This window comes from Neofelis nebulosa, chromosome 17, assembly GCF_028018385.1.
Source record: "Neofelis nebulosa isolate mNeoNeb1 chromosome 17, mNeoNeb1.pri, whole genome shotgun sequence".
Classification (NCBI taxonomy): Eukaryota; Metazoa; Chordata; class Mammalia; order Carnivora; family Felidae; genus Neofelis; species Neofelis nebulosa.
Window position 1 is genome coordinate 17,378,907 of NC_080798.1, and position 17,853 is coordinate 17,396,759.

At 36.0% G+C, this 17,853-nt stretch overlaps 1 protein-coding gene across 3 annotated transcripts in view; it reads right to left on the minus strand.

The window, feature by feature from the left end:
- The window catches only part of ZFP82 (ZFP82 zinc finger protein), a 69,431-nt gene that overhangs the window by 30,206 nt on the left and 21,372 nt on the right, over positions 1-17,853 (minus strand). For 2 of the 3 annotated variants that reach the window (XM_058709459.1, XM_058709461.1), the window contains exon 5: positions 9,208-11,248. In XM_058709459.1, coding sequence (XP_058565442.1) covers positions 10,224-11,248 — 1,025 coding nt within the window. In that variant the 3' untranslated portion in view covers positions 9,208-10,223. Of the gene's footprint in view, positions 1-9,207; positions 11,249-17,853 lie in introns of those variants that run through there. The other variant, XM_058709462.1, reaches the window with a different exon arrangement.

Consider the following 17,853-nt stretch of genomic DNA (forward strand, 5'->3'; position numbering starts at 1 on the left):
AAAATATTTGCAACACATATACCTAATAAAGGAGTTATATGTTGAATAAACAAATAATTCTTTTTCTAATTTTTAATTTTATTATTATTTTTAAAAATTTACATCCAAATTAGTTAGCCTTTAGTGCAACAGCGATTTCAGGAGTAGATTCTATGTATATGTATATATATGTACTTTGGAATACAAGCATGTTTCCAGAACGAATTATGCTCGCAAACCAAGGTTTTAGTGTATTTGAAGTGATGGAAATGTTTTGTTTTTTTTTTTTTAATTTTTTTTTTCAACGTTTTTAATTTATTTTTGGGACAGAGAGAGACAGAGCATGAACGGGGGAGGGGCAGAGAGAGAGGGAGACACAGAATCGGAAACAGGCTCCAGGCTCTGAGCCATCAGCCCAGAGCCTGACGCGGGGCTCGAACTCACGGACCGTGAGATCGTGACCTGGCTGAAGTCGGACGCTTAACCGACTGCGCCACCCAGGCGCCCCATGATGGAAATGTTTTATATCATGATTGTGGTAACAATTACATGATTGTATACACTTGTCAAAACTCGTAAAATTGTACATTTAAATATTGGTGAGTTTTATTGGGTGTAAATTTTACCTCAATAAAGCTGGGTAAACAAAAAACAAAAGGAGTAACAAAGATTCCAGAAAAATAATGACTGCAGCAACACAAGTTTTGAATCATAAGATGGAGCAATCAGATAGCAAAACCAAAAACCTGTTGACAACATTTAAGCAGAACCCCAGTACCTCAGAATGTGACTATATTTGGAGGTGGGGCCTTTAAAGAGGTAATAAAATTAGAATGATGGGATTTGGGTGACACATAATCCAAGGAGAGACGCCTCCGGAAAAGACTGGTTGACATCCTGATGTTGGACTAACAGCCTCCAGAACCAGGAGAAAATAAATTTCTATTACTTAAGCCATCCAGTCTGTTATGACATTCTAACAAACCCATACAGATAAACCCCCAAACAATACAGAGAAAGACAGATACCATATGGTTTCACTCTTATGTGGATCCTGAGAAACTTAACAGAAACCCATGGGGGAGGGGAAGGAAAAAAAAAAAAAGAGGTTAGAGTGGGAGAGAGCCAAAGCATAAGAGACTGTTAAAAACTGAGAACAAACTGAGGGTTGATGGGGGGTGGGAGGGAGGGGAGGGTGGGTGATGGGTATTGAGGAGGGCACCTTTTGGGATGAGCACTGGGTGTTGTATGGAAACGAATTTGACAATAAATTTCATATATTGGAAAAAAAAAAAAAAGATAAACCCCCAAACATAAGCAAATGGGGGAAAAATAAAAAACAACACATTACCCTGTATGGTGAATCTGTGACTAAAGGAGAGATCAAAATAAATTACTAGAATCTTATCACAGAGAGGCAAAGGAATAAAAAACAATATAGGAATTATGGGGAGAAATGTAAAAAAAAAAAACCAAACATTGACTCTTGAAAAAAAATTTTTAATGTTTATTTATTTTTGAGAGACAGAAAGAGTGAGAGTTGGGGAGGGGCAGAGAAAGAGGGAGACACAATCCAAAGCAGGCTCTACACTCTGAGCTATCAGCACAGAGCCAGATGTGGGGTTTGAATTCAAGGACCATGAGATCATGACCTGAGACGAAGTCGGATACTTGACTGACTGAGCCACCCAGGTGCCCCAAACATTGACTATTTAAAATAGTAATGTCCATCAGGTTAAAAAAAAAGATAATAAAAATATAAAGAACAATAATTTACACTGGGAGGTGGGTGGATAAATGTAGCTAAAGTACCCTAAGTAATTTCTATTGGTACAGGAATGAGTAAAGATGTGAACTGTTTTGGACCTTAATAGGTTTTAGTATGTATGGTATTTTCTGAGGTAATACTTAGAAAGGCTTAGAAATAGTATATAGAATTTCCAAACTAGTAGAGGTAAGAAAGAAAATGGTAATTTTCTTAAATCCTGAAGAAAACCAGGAAGAAAGGAACATAGAACTGGCAAGATCAACTGAAAAGCACAAATGAGGATGGCAGATTTATAGCCAAATAGATTAGTAATTACACCGAATAAAAATGGACCTAGTACTCTATTTGAAACACAAATAGATTGTCAGGTTGGATTAAAATATTTTATATTGTGTTTACAAAGCACATCTATAGTTAAGCACACAAAAAGATTAAAATTAAACATGGGAAAATTACATCATGTAGACAATAAACAAGAAAGTTCATGTAATTGTACTATTAGCACACAATAGAAATTTTAAGACAGGATGCATTGTTAGACATGCCTTTCTTGAAGCTCTTATAATTACCTTGTCTGAGGTAGTTATCTTGCAAGTGTTACTTTTTCATGCTCCTCTCCCCTTATATTCATACCATAAACTATAAGCAAGTTTCAGCATACTCTGAAAGAACAATTATAAAGTCAAGCCTAAATATCAAGAACATCACCAAATTTTGACACTTTGATGAAGAATAATGTAGAGAATAAATGAAGGGATGTTTTCACCAGTGGACATAACAGTGATTCTAATAAAATGTAAAGTGAGACTATAACTTGGCTATTTGGAGTTCCTCATGACCATGGGCAGCAGACCAAAGGCTGGGGTGAGAGGAAGGGTTAATGTCTGCTGGGCTGATTGATCCTGGCTACCAAGGGATGTGAAATTTCCAAATGAAACATGAATAATATTCAAAGATTTCCTAGGGTCAACTCTTATCCCTATCATTTCCAGTTGTAAAAACAAGCAAATAAACACCCCCCCCCCCAAACCAGAAAACCTATAAAGAAAACTATAACCAACAAAGATTCTGATCTTTAATGAAAGGTTTGGATAACTTTAACCATAAAAACTTCCCAGTTTGCTAATTAAAAGGGAATGTGTCACAACTATTATTTACAGAAAGGAAGGCTGGAACATCTACCTAATTTATATATAGTTAGATATTATTATTACATTCCTTCTTTCCTCTTAAAAAATTTTTTTAAGGTTTATTCATTTTTCAGAGACAGAGAGAGGCAAAGTGTGAGCGGGGGAAGGACAGAGAGAAAGGTAGACACAGAATCTGAAGCAGGCTCCAGGCTCCCAGCAGTCAGCACAGAGCCCTTTTATGTAGGTCATTACAACTTAGAAAAAAGGTTACAGAATGTCTACACAGGATCCTGACAGATAGAAGGTATAAACATTACCCAACACAATTTTGGTTGAATGAGGAATGGCTCATGAATAAATGAGGAATGAGTAATGTTATTTTAGATGAGGTTTTAATGCTCAGTTACAGGAAGAATGAGGTATATTGATGGGATGCCATCTTGTGAACACTGGTCATTCATTTGGCTGTACAGTATTTGTGCACCCTTGCTATGATGGTTAACACCCATCTTTAAGAAGCCGAGGCTGATTCTCACTAAACTGAAAATGCATCTTAGTCTCTCCAGCAGCTAATGTACAAGGATGGAACATAGGCTTCAGCATTCCAACACACCCATCTCAGGGGTGCCTGGGTGGCTTCATCAATTAAGCAACCAACTTCAGCTAGGGACATGATCTCATGGTTTCTGAGTTTGAGCCCTGTGATGGGCTCTGTGCTGACAGCTCAGAGCCTGGAGCCTGCTTCAGATTGTCTCCCTCTCACTCCCCTCCCCCCCCCCCCCCCACTTGTGTTCTGTTGCTCTCTCGAAAATAAAAAACAAAAAACAAAAAACACCCATCTCAGAACAGCAAGGTGATGATATAAAGGAACAAGGATGGGAGATTCCATCTGGGTGATGGGTAACCCCATGTACACAGGTGGCACTAGCAGGAACATCCAGAGTCCATGTTGTCAGTAGTGTAAGCTGGCAATTCTGTCCAGCAGCAGCAGCAGCAGCAGCAGCAGCAGCAGCAGCAGCAGCAGCAGCAGCAGCAGGAATGACCTCACGAGTTCTGTGTCATCATGTGCAGCAATGTTCTTGGTTCTGTATCTTTGTTCCTTAGCACTCTAAGATTTTCTATGAGCCACTCAATATTCTTTGAATGAATTTCTTATCTACTCCAATTTAAAAAAGGTAGAACATATGGACTGTAACCATTGTGTTTCCATTAAAATTAGAAATAAAACAAAGATGGCTACAGTAGAAACTTCTGTGGGTGATAATTAATTTTCTACACTTGATTTCTGGACTAACTGAGAAACAGACTTTTTGTTAGGGATGCTTACTGAAAGAGGCAGCTCGAAACTGCACATCCTAATACTTCATTTAAACTTAGGTATTGGGAGACATAACAAGCAGAGGACTGGGCCTGTAGAGTAGTTACAGAGAATCATAGTCTGACCCAGGGAACATGAGAAATTCAGGGTCAAATGGGGGGGGGGGGCGGATATTCATGTGTTTTAACATATTTCGCCAAAGCAATAAATCATTTATGACACACAAATAAGAGTAGAGATGAAAACAACAAACAGAAATTAATCTGAAAAAACCAACCCTTCAGTCTGTTAAAATGGGGAAAATACAGTGAAAAAAAAAAATTCTTGCCCAACAGCCACTGTCCTCATGTCTACAACATGAAAAAAGGTGAAATAGGTATACTGAGATATCCCTTTATATGCAGATTATCAAAGATCAAAAGAATCTATCATTTTATAATCAATACCTAATAAAAGATACTAAATTTCAGATTATTACTAGCATATTTTAAGTATTGTGGAACATTACATCATGAAGATATTAGAGTGTAAAGAGATAAAAAGTTGTCAAAGACATTTTGAGACATACCTGTATTAATGAATATCCATTCAAAGTCAATTCAATGTGAATTCATTTTGAAATACTCTATTTAAATTGAATAAAATTTAAAATATAACCCTTATTAGTCTTTTTATTGGAACCGGATAAAATAATTTAAAATCTAATAAGCATTTGTTTTTGTTTTTTTCATTAAAATTTTTTTTTTTAAGTTTACTTATTTTGAGAGAGAGAGAGAGAAGCAAGCATGGTAGGGGCAGAGACAGAGAGAATCCCAAGCAGGCTCTGCACTGTCAGCGCAGAGCCCGATGCGGGACTCCAACACAAACTGCGAGGTCATGACCTGATTTGAAGTCGGACACTCAACCGACTGAGCCACCCAGGTGCCCCCTTTTTTTCTTAAATGTTTAACGTTTATTTAATTTTGAGAGAGAGAGAGACAGAGGGTGAGCGGGAGAAGGGACAGAGAGACAGGGAGACACAGAATCCAAAGCAGGCTCCAGGCTCTGAGTTGTCAGCACAGAGCCTGATGCAGGGCTTCAACTCACCAACCGCGAGATCATGACCTGAGCTGAAGTTGGACGTTTAACTGACTGAGCCACTCAGGCACCCTGTCTTTATTTCTAAATAAAAATTATATATTAACAATATACATATCTCTATTTACAAGTAATAAGTTACTAAAAAGTATAAGTCAAAGATTGCTGGAAAATAGAGCACAGAAATAGATTTGAGAATATGAGCATTTAATATATGAGTATTTTAATACAGTAGGAGAAAGATGAATATTTCAATTATTGGTTCTGGCATAATTGGTCTCATTTCTGAATGGAAACAAAACCAACATCCTGTATTACACCATATACAATAATGAATCCCAGATGGATTAAAATGGTAAAGTCTGTGTGTGTATACACACCCACGTATGTGAAAAACTGCACACTCTGTCCCTTTATCCTCTTCCCTCTGAAAGTTTCTATAAGCAATACCTTCCTAAGAAACAGAAAATATTGGAAATGGTTTGGAAAACCTATTTTACAGAAATAAAATAGACAAAAATATAAAATGTTTATTGAAGCATTAATTTTATTATTTTTTAAAAGTTTTTTAAAGTTTATTTTGAGGGGCGCCTGGGTGGCTCAGTTAAGTGTCTGACTCTTGGTTTCAGCTCAGTTCATGATCTCATAGTTCATGGGTTCGAGCCCCACATTGGGCTCCATGCTGTCAGTTCAGAGCCTGCTTGGGAGCCTCTCCCTCCCTCTCTCTCTGGCCCTCCCTGCTTGTACTCTCTCAAAATAAATAAACTTAAAAAAAAAAAAAGTTTGAGAGAGAGCGCACACTCAGGGGAGGGGCAGAGAGAGAGAGAGAGAGAGAGAGAGAGAGAGAGAGAGAGAGAGAGAATGAATCTCAAGCAGGATCCACGCTGTCAGTGTAGAGACTGCCTCAGGGCTCAAACTCACAAACCATGAGATCATGACCTGAGCCAAAAACAAGAGACGCTTAACCGACTGAGCCATCCAGGTGCCCTGAATGAAGCACTACTTTCAAACAGCAGAGAGGAAACAGTCTGAAATATTGCATGAATAGTTGAGTTGGTATTGGTACAAACATACTTGGGTATAAAATATACTGTAACCATTTTAAAAAATAAGTTAAATCATCATTTACTGACTAGGGAAATTCAAAATTTAAAAGGCATGTTTAAACTATCATCCATATTTTTTGGTAAAAATATACTGATTTGTGTTAACATTTAAACATAAAGAAATATATGGGGGATATACACAAGGTTTGAACATTACTCAGAAGTAAATCAGCAGAGAGGGAGTGAGGAATAGCAAAAGGCATAGCTTTTTTTTTTAGTATTGCTTCATTGGTTTGAACGCAAATGCATTACCTCTGAAATTTTATTTCATTTTATTTTTTAAAAGTTTTTATTTCTTTTAGTAATTTCCCTACCCAACATGGGGCTCGAACTCATAGCCCTGAGATCAAGAGTCGAATGCTCTTCCCATCAAGCTAGCCAGGCATCCCATTTCCTCTATAATTTTAGATGAAGAACTTAATGAATGACTTAAACGCCTATGTTGCTCATTCCGCTTTTCTTAAGTTGATTATAAAATATTTTACAGGCATAAGCCTGGAACAAAATAACTCAATGTTTAAAACAAAAAACCCTAACCTACTAACATGGGATCTAAGAAAAAAGGAAGTGAGGAATGGAAGAACAGACCTGTAATTTTGGGTATATGGGAATTTCCTTCCAAGAATGGAATCCATCCAATGCAGGAAGCTGCTTGCTGAGCATGAAAATTGAGGCATAGAAAAGATCTATTTCAAAACACTAATCTACCTAAACAAAGCTAAAATGTGGGACATTTGCTTAACTTCAGGATTCTTTTTTTTTTTTTAATTTTTTTTTTTTTCAACGTTTTTTATTTATTTTTGGGACAGAGAGAGACAGAGCATGAACGGGGGAGGGGCAGAGAGAGAGGGAGACACAGAAGCGGAAACAGGCTCCAGGCTCCGAGCCATCAGCCCAGAGCCTGACGCGGGGCTCGAACTCACAGACCGCGAGATCGTGACCTGGCTGAAGTCGGACGCTTAACCGACTGCGCCACCCAGGCGCCCCCAGGATTCTTAATCTAGACTTTTAGTAGCCTTCCACACTCTTCCACAATGGCAGAATTAAGTAGTTGCTACAGAAATAGTACGGCTCACAGGGCTAAAATATTTACTATCTGGCCCTTTATGGAAAGTCTGCTAACTTTTCATCTAGGACACAATACAGAATTCCAATGACATGTTTGCTGCTAGTGCAAAAATGTGATGGTCAGGCTATTTTTCCTTTTCAAAGGCCATTTAAAAATTTTCAGTTGTATGTGTATATATTTATCAACAATAGGATATTGTTGTTACATATAAAATAGACCCAATTTTTAAATTTGACTTGATGCTTAGAATAAAGAAAGAACTGCATGTAGAAAATATGGGGGTGGAATAAGTCTTTAAAAAAAATCCTTACACTTGGAGTTTAGCTAGTTATCTCTAGAAATATTTTAAATATTAAATATTTAAGGGATTTGCACTATTAAAAACTCCTCCTCCAAGCCTTCTGCACATCCACAGCTTTAGGATCGAGAACAAAAGGAACTTATGGCCTATTTGTGCAGTCAATACATCTTTGGTACTCATGGTGTCTTTAAAGATAAATCTGAGCTACCATTTAAAAATCAAGAGCTATTAGGGCACCTGGGTAGCTCAGTCAGTTGGGTGTCTGACTTTGGCTCAAGTCATGATCTCGCCGTTCATGGGTTCAAGCCCCAAGCCCCAGGCTCACTGCTGTCAGCCTATCAGCATAGAATCCACGTTGGATCCTCGGTCCCCCTTCTCTGCCCCTCCCTCACTTGCACTCTCTCAAAAATAAACATTAAAATAAATAAAAATCAAGAGCTATCACACACTGGAAAAAAAAAAAAAAAAAAGATCCAGACTCTCGAAAAGTCACAAGAGCTGGCAAATGAGGCCTGCATTTCCTCACATCAGTTAGTTAGAACTGGGCACTGGGTATCCTCCTTAGCTACTGCTGCAACCAGGTTCATTTGTATTATTTTAATAGGTACCACTGTTTGCTAGTTTCTTTAGTATGCTCACATATATCTTCATGGATACTAAAAGTGAGCTTCCGTTTTTAGGTGTCCTAATATTATTCTAACATCAAGGTTATATTTGGGTGGTTATGAGATGTCTACCTCTATATAACAATTCCTTAGATACTTGATAATGTTTTGCCTGAAAAAAATTTTTGGTTTGGTGCTTTATTAGTAGTAATAGCTACTATATCACACTAAATTTCCCCTTTTCTGTGTTTTTATGATTATGAGGCTTCTGAGAGTTCTAATTCTGAGTCAATACTGTATTCATTTTTATTTTCCTAAAAAAATAATTTTGTTTAGGTTTTCAAATATACCAGAAAGCACTGTATTTAACATTTTATTAAATATTTTAAGTAATCTCTACACTCAATGTGGGGCTTGAACTTACAACCTCGAGACCAAGAGTCACATGCTACACCAACTGAGCCAGCCAGGCACTCCTACAATAACATTTTAAATCATTAACTATAAGGTTTCTCTTTGTGTGTGTATTCATTTTTCAAACATAATACTGTTTCTTTTCACACTTTTTCATTTTTCATCCATGTTGCAAATGGTTTGTCTACATTCTTGTTTTTACATTAGGTATTGCATGATGTAGCAAAAAGGATGCTAGTCTGAATAAAGTCCTTTCCACACATTACTTTCCCCATCAACACCTAGGATAATTTCATGTTTCATAGGAAGTGATGATGGAAAATTTTCTGAATTCATTACCCTGTGTCTTTCTTCGACTATATATCCTGCCTGACGTTCAGCAAGGTCTGCAGAAACTGTTTTTCAGCAAATAATACTAATGGCAATGATGAATAAAATAATGACCAACATTCAGCGAATATTTATTATATGACAGGCAGAATTCTAAGCACTTTATGCATCTTAATTTGATCCTCACACAAAATTTTGAGGTAGGTATTATCATTATCCCGTTTTAGTTTCCACTGAGACAAATATGTATAAAAACGTAGAAAAATGGTCAGGAAGCATAAATACTAAACAGATAATGACTATCCTTCAGAAAGGGAAATGGATACAAGGATGATAGTCAAAGAGTGTATCTGCCTTATTTGTAATGTTTAAATCTTTTAAAAGGAAAATATGTTCATGCACTATTTCTGCAATTAAAATACATGATATAAAGATATGCCTATGGAGAATTTCCATTAGGGTACTCTGTGTAATGGCAGAAACTCTGGGAAATGCCTATCAGTAGGAATTTGATAAAATGATATCACACCAACATATGGAAACACCAAGAAGCTATGAAGGGATCTCTATTTACTGTGTGGAAAGTTGTTCGTCAATGTTTTTACAAGAAATCCGAAGTTTTGTAAATAACAAAAAGAATAAGCCATCTTTGAATAAAGAGGTCACTTATTCCAGGTATTAAAGGTATTTTACAAACTGTGATGGAAACAGGTGGACTTTATAGTCATATAAATTTAAGATGGGTTAAAATATTAAGAATATAACAAGTATAGACAAATTAGGGGGAAAAACAAAAATGTCAGGATTATATTTCATCATGAATTCTGAGGTTTAAAATAAGGTTAGAAAGGTGTCAAAAGTGCTGTGATTTTCGGTATTTGCTAGCTTGAATTATCTGATGTCAAAAGAAATATAAGCTTTTATTAAAGGACTTCCAAAATATATTCTACTCATAGGGTGTTTCTCCTACATGATTTTTCTCAGGCTGAATAAGCTGGAGTCAACAAATAAGATGTTTCTACATTATTCTATTTAAAGGGATTATCATCAAGACAAATTCTCTAATGTTGAATAATTGAACTGTAATTAAAAGCCTTCCTACAGATTTCAGACCTTCTATGGTTTATCACCAGTACAAATTTTGATGCTGAATAAGTTGTGAGCCATAATTAAATGTCTTCCCACATTCTCTATATTCATAGGGTTTCTCACCAGTATGAATTCTATGATGACTAATAAGTTGTGAACTCTGAGAATAGGCTTTCCCACATATCTTACACTCATAGGGCTTCTCACCAGTATGAATTCTCTGATGTCTAGTAAGATCCGAACCAGAACGAAAAGCCTTTTCACATTCCTTACATTCATAGGGTTTCTCACCTGTATGAATTCTCTGATGTTTGATAAGTTGTGAGCTCTGACTAAAGGCATTGCCACATTCCTTACATTCATAGGGTTTCTCCCCTGTATGAATTCTTTGATGTTGAGTAAAGTTTGAGCCACTACTAAAGGCCTTCCCACATTCTTTACATTCATAGGGCTTTTCACCAGTGTGAATTCTCTGATGTCGAGTGAAGTTTGAGCCACTACTAAAGGCCTTTCCACATTCCTTACATTCGTAGGGTTTCTCACCAGTGTGAATTCTGTGATGTCGAGTAAGGTCTGAACCACAAATAAATGTTTTCCCACATTCCTTACATTCAAAGGGTTTCTTGCCAGTATGAATTTTCTGATGATGACTGAGTCTTGAGGGATGTCTAAAGGCTTTTCCACATTCCTTACATTCATAGGGCTTCTCAATGGTATGAATTATTTGATGTGTAGTAAGCTGTGAGTCATGTCTAAAGGCTTTCCTATATTCCTTAGTTCCACAGTATTTCTCTTTATTATTGATGATTTGCTGTAATGTAAAGGATGGATGCTGACTGAATGTAGGCATGCCTTCATGGGTGAATATCAGTTGACCAAAGTGTCGCTCCTGAGAGCCATGTTGTTTCTCAAACTGGCCATTACATTCCCAATCATCTCTGAAACTAGAGCACTGAAGGTCATGTCTTGTAAGTCTTTCCATTAACTCCCACTGCGCTGACTCTATTTCATAAATCTCCTTCTTCAGAAATAATTTCTTGGTCTCACATCTTGATTCCAGGACTGAAAGAAAATATGAAAGTAATCACTCATATTTTTTGTTTGGGAGAAATAAAACTTCAGTTAAAATGGGAGAATTAAACCAAACTTGAAAAAAAATAGATGAGAATAAGGACAGATCATATAGTAAGATGAGGGCAGTAAGTAAGCCAATGATTTCCAAACATTGCTATTGATCAGAGTTATTTAGGGGAGCTTGCTGAACATACAGAAAACTTAGTCTTATCTCCCTTGTTACAAAATGACTCTAATCATAAATACACATACAAAACTTCAGAGCATATGCACACATACCTGTAAGAGCACCCCACAACATGAGCTACAAAATAAGGGAAATGATTACCTACTTAATAGAGTTATTATCAGGATTAAATGAGTATAAGATAACATTCCCAGGGGTTGGCAAACTATGGCCTGCAGCACTGTAACAATTTTTATAAGTAAAGTTTTATTGGAACATAGCTACACTTATTTGTTTACATATTGTCTATGACTGCTTTTGAGCTATAATGGCAGAAGTGAGTAGTTGCAACAGAGACCACATCGACTTTAAATTTAACATATTTATTATCTGGCCTTTTAGGAAAATGGTTTGCCAGTTCCCAGTTAGATCTATGTTGTCCAGTACAGTATCCATGAGCATATGTATCTATTTAAATTTAACATAATTCAGATTATATAAAAATTCAAATTTAATTCAATAGCACTGTAATTTCCAGTGTTCAATAGCCAATAGAGGTTAGTGTTGGAAATTACAGACATAGAACATTTCCACATCATCACTGAAAGTTTTATTAGACAGCACTGTCCTCAATTCTGTAACTGGAAACCCAGGGTCTCTTTAACAAATAAGGAAATTGAGAGTGGCAATACAGATGGCAGGAATGAATAAATCTAGTATGAGTGGCAGACAGTGAGGATTCTTTTGTGGCTAAATATGGAATATGTTTGGAGTTTGATAAAAACACTTTTTGGCTTGGAACTCTGTGATGCTGATCTTAGGAGAAAACAGGAAAGGACTTAAAAAGAACATAAACACTATAGTAGTGATGACCAACTGACAGGAAGAGCATTTGTAGGTTTAAAGAGAAGGTAGAGGGTATAAAAGCAGTGTTCTGCTATTGAAAAATCAGTTATCAGAATCAGTTGTGAATTTTTGAACACACAGCTAATTACAAGCTTTGTTTTCTTGGGCAAAGTAGTTCATTTTTCTTAGCCCTCAATTCTCTGTCTACTCGTATAATCATTGGGGGAACTGTAAATAATATATGAGAAGTATTTGGCATAAATGTTTAATATGTGAGAGATAATACAAAAGAATTTCTATATTAAAATGGGGATATTAGGCAAGTGCAGTGTTTTGAAGACCACACTATGGGAAAATATCAAGCCAAAAAAGTGAAAAGTATTCTAGTACCATCTTTTCTCTTTCTCTCATATAATTATTCAGCAAATACTGCCTAATCTTGCTTCTAAATATATCTTAACACTCTTCCTATCTTCAATATCTAATACACGTATCTCTTTGAACTATCAGGATAGTGTCTTTCTTATCTAGTTTCCCCACCTGAGGTAGGCAATCTTGAATCCATCCTTAATGGCAGTTCTCTTACAACAAAAGCCAAACTCTTGAACAAGGTATACAAAGCTCTGAATGATCTAATTGCTGACTGCCTCTTCAGACAAATCTCAGGCTATGCTCCTTTTTGGTTGCTAAGCTCCATCCACGCTGGCCCTATTTTGCAGTTCTTCAAATGCTCTCAGCTTTTAGTCCCTCTTAATAGTCTTTTCAGGTACTTTTCCTTATGTCTAGTAGGTGGTTTTGTTGTTGTTGTTTACTCTTGGCCTTGGTAACTATTGCCCATTTTCCAAATCTGCACTTAAAGGGCATACTTTTTGAGGCCTTTCCTGGCTGCATGACCAAATTATACTCTCCTTGTAGTCACACTTTAAGCACTCTGTTGTTCTCCTTAACAGGACTTTCATAATTTGTAATTATATATTGACTTAGCTTCACTTACTATCTTTTTCACTGAATAGGTGTTAAGTTCTGTGAAGGAAATGTCCATAGTCTTCATCAGTGTGTACCTAACTCTAAGCATAGTATCTGGTATATATTGGAAGATCAACAAATATTTATTAACTGACTCAATAAGCAAGTATTTAAATGTATACTCCTTAAAAAAATTCCTCTAGAAGGACACACTCTTTTCAAACACAGCACAGTGAATATATGCATTTATTACTGTTCCTTCATGAAGTCCCACTAAAGTGATAGTGATGAGATTAAATGAAAGAAGAAACTCCACAAAGACAAAGAATAGGAGAGGAAAGAGCAGCAACAAAATTTTTGAAGCCACCGTAGATGTAATGGTAACAAATAATTTGTTAACCATAAACACACTGAAACTCAGGTTATAGATAAGTCTTATTGTAGAATCATTATTTCTAAGAACTGCAATCAACAGGTACCTTTGAAAGCAGGGTGCAGGAGGGGCTGCAAAAAGTTAAGATTAATTGAAATCTGTATGAAACAGACCCCAGAATCTCAAACCTACCCCATACACCTGATACATACAACTCAGTAAACTTTCAGAATCTGGCAGTCAAGCTCATTTTATTGACTCCCAGAAAGAAAGTAGAGGATTCAATTCTGGAGAAAACCAGTCCAAGAGAAAATATCTGATAGGTGGTATCAGCCAACGAACTGTTCTAGGAAGATCACTCTACAGTGACTACCACCAATAAATATACACTTCTTCAGACACAAATGAGAGGTCAAGCCAGCTTTTTAAAAATATATATTTTAATTAAAAAAAAAAGTTTTTATTTTTAGAGAGTGTGTGCAAGCAGGGCAGAGAGAGGGAGAGAGAATCCCAATCAGGCTCTGTGCTGTCAGAATGGAGCCTGATGCACAGCTCAAGCCTATGAACTGTGTGATCATGACCTGAGAGGAAATCAAGAGTCCAATGCTTAACTGACTGAACCACCCAGGCACCCTCATATCAGCTTTTTAATACCACAGTTTTATATGGGCAGACAGCCTTAAATCACTAGTAGTTTCAGGAAAATCTTAAACATGAGAGATTAAAATGGACAAAGGGAAAAAAAAAAACTCGGGAAAGACAACCAATGGAGAAAAATTCAAAAGAATGCTTCCAAAAATATATAATACATATCTCATAAGAGAATAATGTCAGAAAAAATATTGAAAGAAAAATCTTTTATAAAAATTAATATGAGAATTAGAACTTAATAAATTCTCACAGAAAGTATAAGAAGAATAAAAAATAGAAAAAAAATAATTCTAGAGCTAAGACAAGAAATTTAAGATCTGAATTATGAGTGTTCAATCATTCAAAAAAGTTAATGAGCCCATTAAATGTGTCAGACATGGTGCCAGACACTAGAAATAAAAAGTGAACAGGGGCATCAGGGTGGCTCAGTTGGTTAAGTGTCTGACTCTTGGTTTAGGCTCAGGTCATGATCTCACTGTTCGTGGGTTCAAGCCCTGCATTGGGCTCTGCCCTGGCAGTGCAGAGCCTGCTTGGGATTCTCTCTCTTTCTCTTCCCCTTCCTTGCTTGAGCAAACGCGTGGGAGATATCTCTCTCTCTCTCTCTCTCTCTCTCTCTCAAAATAAACAAACATTAAAAAAAAAAAAAGCAAACATTCAAAGTTTGAAACACAGAGAATAGAGAAGACAACATAGAATAAATAATCAAGAAAATAATACAAGAAAATTTCAGAGATTTTTGTTTCCAGAATGAAATGTCTCAGTGAGTGCCCAAATGAAAGAATAAAATCAACATCATGCTATCTCTACTTGAAATATTAGCATATTATAAAGATAAATTCTAAAAGCTTCCAAAGACATTAAATAGATCACATGATATAATTAAGAACCTGAATGAGTTTTGGATTTCTGAACAACACTAGATGCTAGATTTTAAAAATCTGTGGAGCAATGCCTTCAAAACTTTGAATTCCAGTTTTTCAACCTAAAATTACATCTCCAAACTATCAGTGAAATTGAAGGGTGAATGGGAAACATTTTCAGACATATAAGGATTCAGAAAATACACTTCTGTTTTTAAAGATTTTATTTTTTAAAATTATCTCTACACCCAATGTGGGGCTCCAACTTACAACTCTGAGATCAAGAGTTTCATGCACCACCGACTGAGCCAGCCAGGCACCCCCACAAAATACACTATTTATTTTTCTTGCATACTTTCCTTGGTTGCTTTTGGAAGGTGTGTGTCAGAATAATGAAGGGATAAACCAAGAAAGAGGAAGGAAAGAGATCCAACAATCAAGACAAAGGTATCCAAGATATCCACATAGAGAATCAAATGAAATTCAAAGGAACATGGTAAAGGGAATCAATGGGATGATAATGAAGAGAAATTCTAAAATGATAGCTATGTATGTCTCAACTGGGGCAGAACAGAGGGTTAGAGGAGAAATGTCTCTTAAAAAATAAACCAGTTACCTGATGTGTCTGAAGAGAGTTAGATTAATGAGAGATACTCAGAAAACTCAGCAATTCTCAATTAAGACAAGGATTAACTGCATAGAAAAGAACAAGTCCTAAAAGAAGTGAAATGTGACTACAGAGCTCAGAAATGAAAGCCATTTCATTGTCATGAAGCAAGCTGAATAATACTTTAAAAATTGTGATATAATTATATTTGGAGGGTGAAAAAAGGTATAAACTAAATCTTCAAATTCCACAGTGAAAAGTCAATCATCATGAAAACTAGAATTCATGAAAAAAAATTCTCAGAGGGGAAAAGATAGAAAAGGTGACAAAGAAGTGGTGAGAGTCATAGGAAAGGAAAATTATATGGGCAATAAAATAAATGTAAGATATGAGTTCTGGAAGGAGAACTTGGTGACGCAGAGCTAACAACAAAACTAATTTCCAGGGTTGAAGAAACCTCTGAGTAAAAAGAAGTTCCCTTCTGTGTTGAGCACAATTTATGAGGAGTTTTAACCAGATGTACCTTGGTAGAATTCTGAGGTTAAAAAAAAAAGAAAGAAAAAGAAAACTCCACAGAAGTAAAAATCTGATGAATCAGGTTGTATCTTACATATTTGTTTGATGTTGCCCCCAACAAATTTTCTAAAGTTTTGAATTAGTTATCAACATTGAGCTATCAGATTTAATATGAAAATCTGGAGTTCTGACTTTCCTTGAAAGACATTATGTGGAAGCACTGGGCCAGAATTGGCACAGACAACTGTCTCCTAGACTTAACTAGTGCTTACCCCTCTAACATGGTATATAAATTGTCTCATTAGCCAGTCTTCCCACCACTGTCATATCTCATAGGGACCTTCAAGCGAGTCTCAGTTGCCATCTACATTTACAGTATTGCCTTTCTTAATTTCACCTTCATTCCTGGTAGGTTTTTGCTGGATTTGTAAATCTGGGTTAACAGTTTTTTAGCACAATAAAACTTTATTCCACTTTATTCTGGCCTCCATGGTTTACAAAGAGAGAAATCCAGTCATTCAAATAATTGTTTCCCTATAAGTAATGCATTATTTTTCTGTGGTTCTTTCATTACCTTTTTGGTCATCCATTTGCAGCAATTTGATTATGATGTGTCTGGGTATGGATTTGTGTTTATCTTGTTTGGGGTGGCTGAGCCTTTTGAACTGATATATCTTTCACCAAATTTGGTAAGCCATTATTTCTTCAAATGCTTTTTCCAGTCCTGAACTTTCTCCTTCTGGGACTTCAAGGGCATGAATGTTAAAACTCTTGTTGTCTCACATGTCCCTGAAGCTATAGATTCTTTTTAAGTTTTTGATCTTTATTCTGGTATTTATGTGAACTAGTTTGGCTCATCTTTAAGTTCACCAATTTTTCTCTGTTATTTCCATTCTATTGAGCTTACGCAGTAGTTTTAAAAATTTTGGCCACTATATTTTCTAATTCTAAAATTTCCATTTCTTTTATATCTTCTATATTTTAATTGGGATTTTTGCTATGTAGTTTAGATTCTGTATATATATTTTATATATTACCTCCTTATCAGATATATGATTTGCATACATTTTCTCCCATTCTGTAGGTTTTTTCATTTTGTTGACCATTTCCTTTGCTGTGCAGATTTTGAGTTTGATGTAGTCCCACTCATTTATTTTTGCTTTTGCTGTCTTTATTTTGTTGTCAAATCCAAAAAATTGCCAAGGATCTAAGAGCTTACTGCCTACATTTTCTTCTAGGAATTTTGTGGTTTCAAGTCTTATTTATGTTCAGGTCCTTAATCCATTTTGGGCTGATTTTTGTATATGATGTAAGATAGTGGTCCAGTTTCATTCTTTCATATGTGGCTGTCCAGTTTTTCCAAAACCATTTATTGAAGAGACTGTCATTTCCCCACTGTATATTCTTGGATTCGTTGTTAAAAATTAATTAACCATATATATGTGGGTTTAATTCTGGACTCTCTATTTTGTTCCATTGATTGATACATCCGTTTTTATGCCAATACCATACTGTTTTGATTTTGATACCTTTTAATATAGTTTGAAATCAGGAAGTGTGATGCCTCCAAGACTGTTTTGGCTATTTGCATCTTTCATGGTTCTAGAC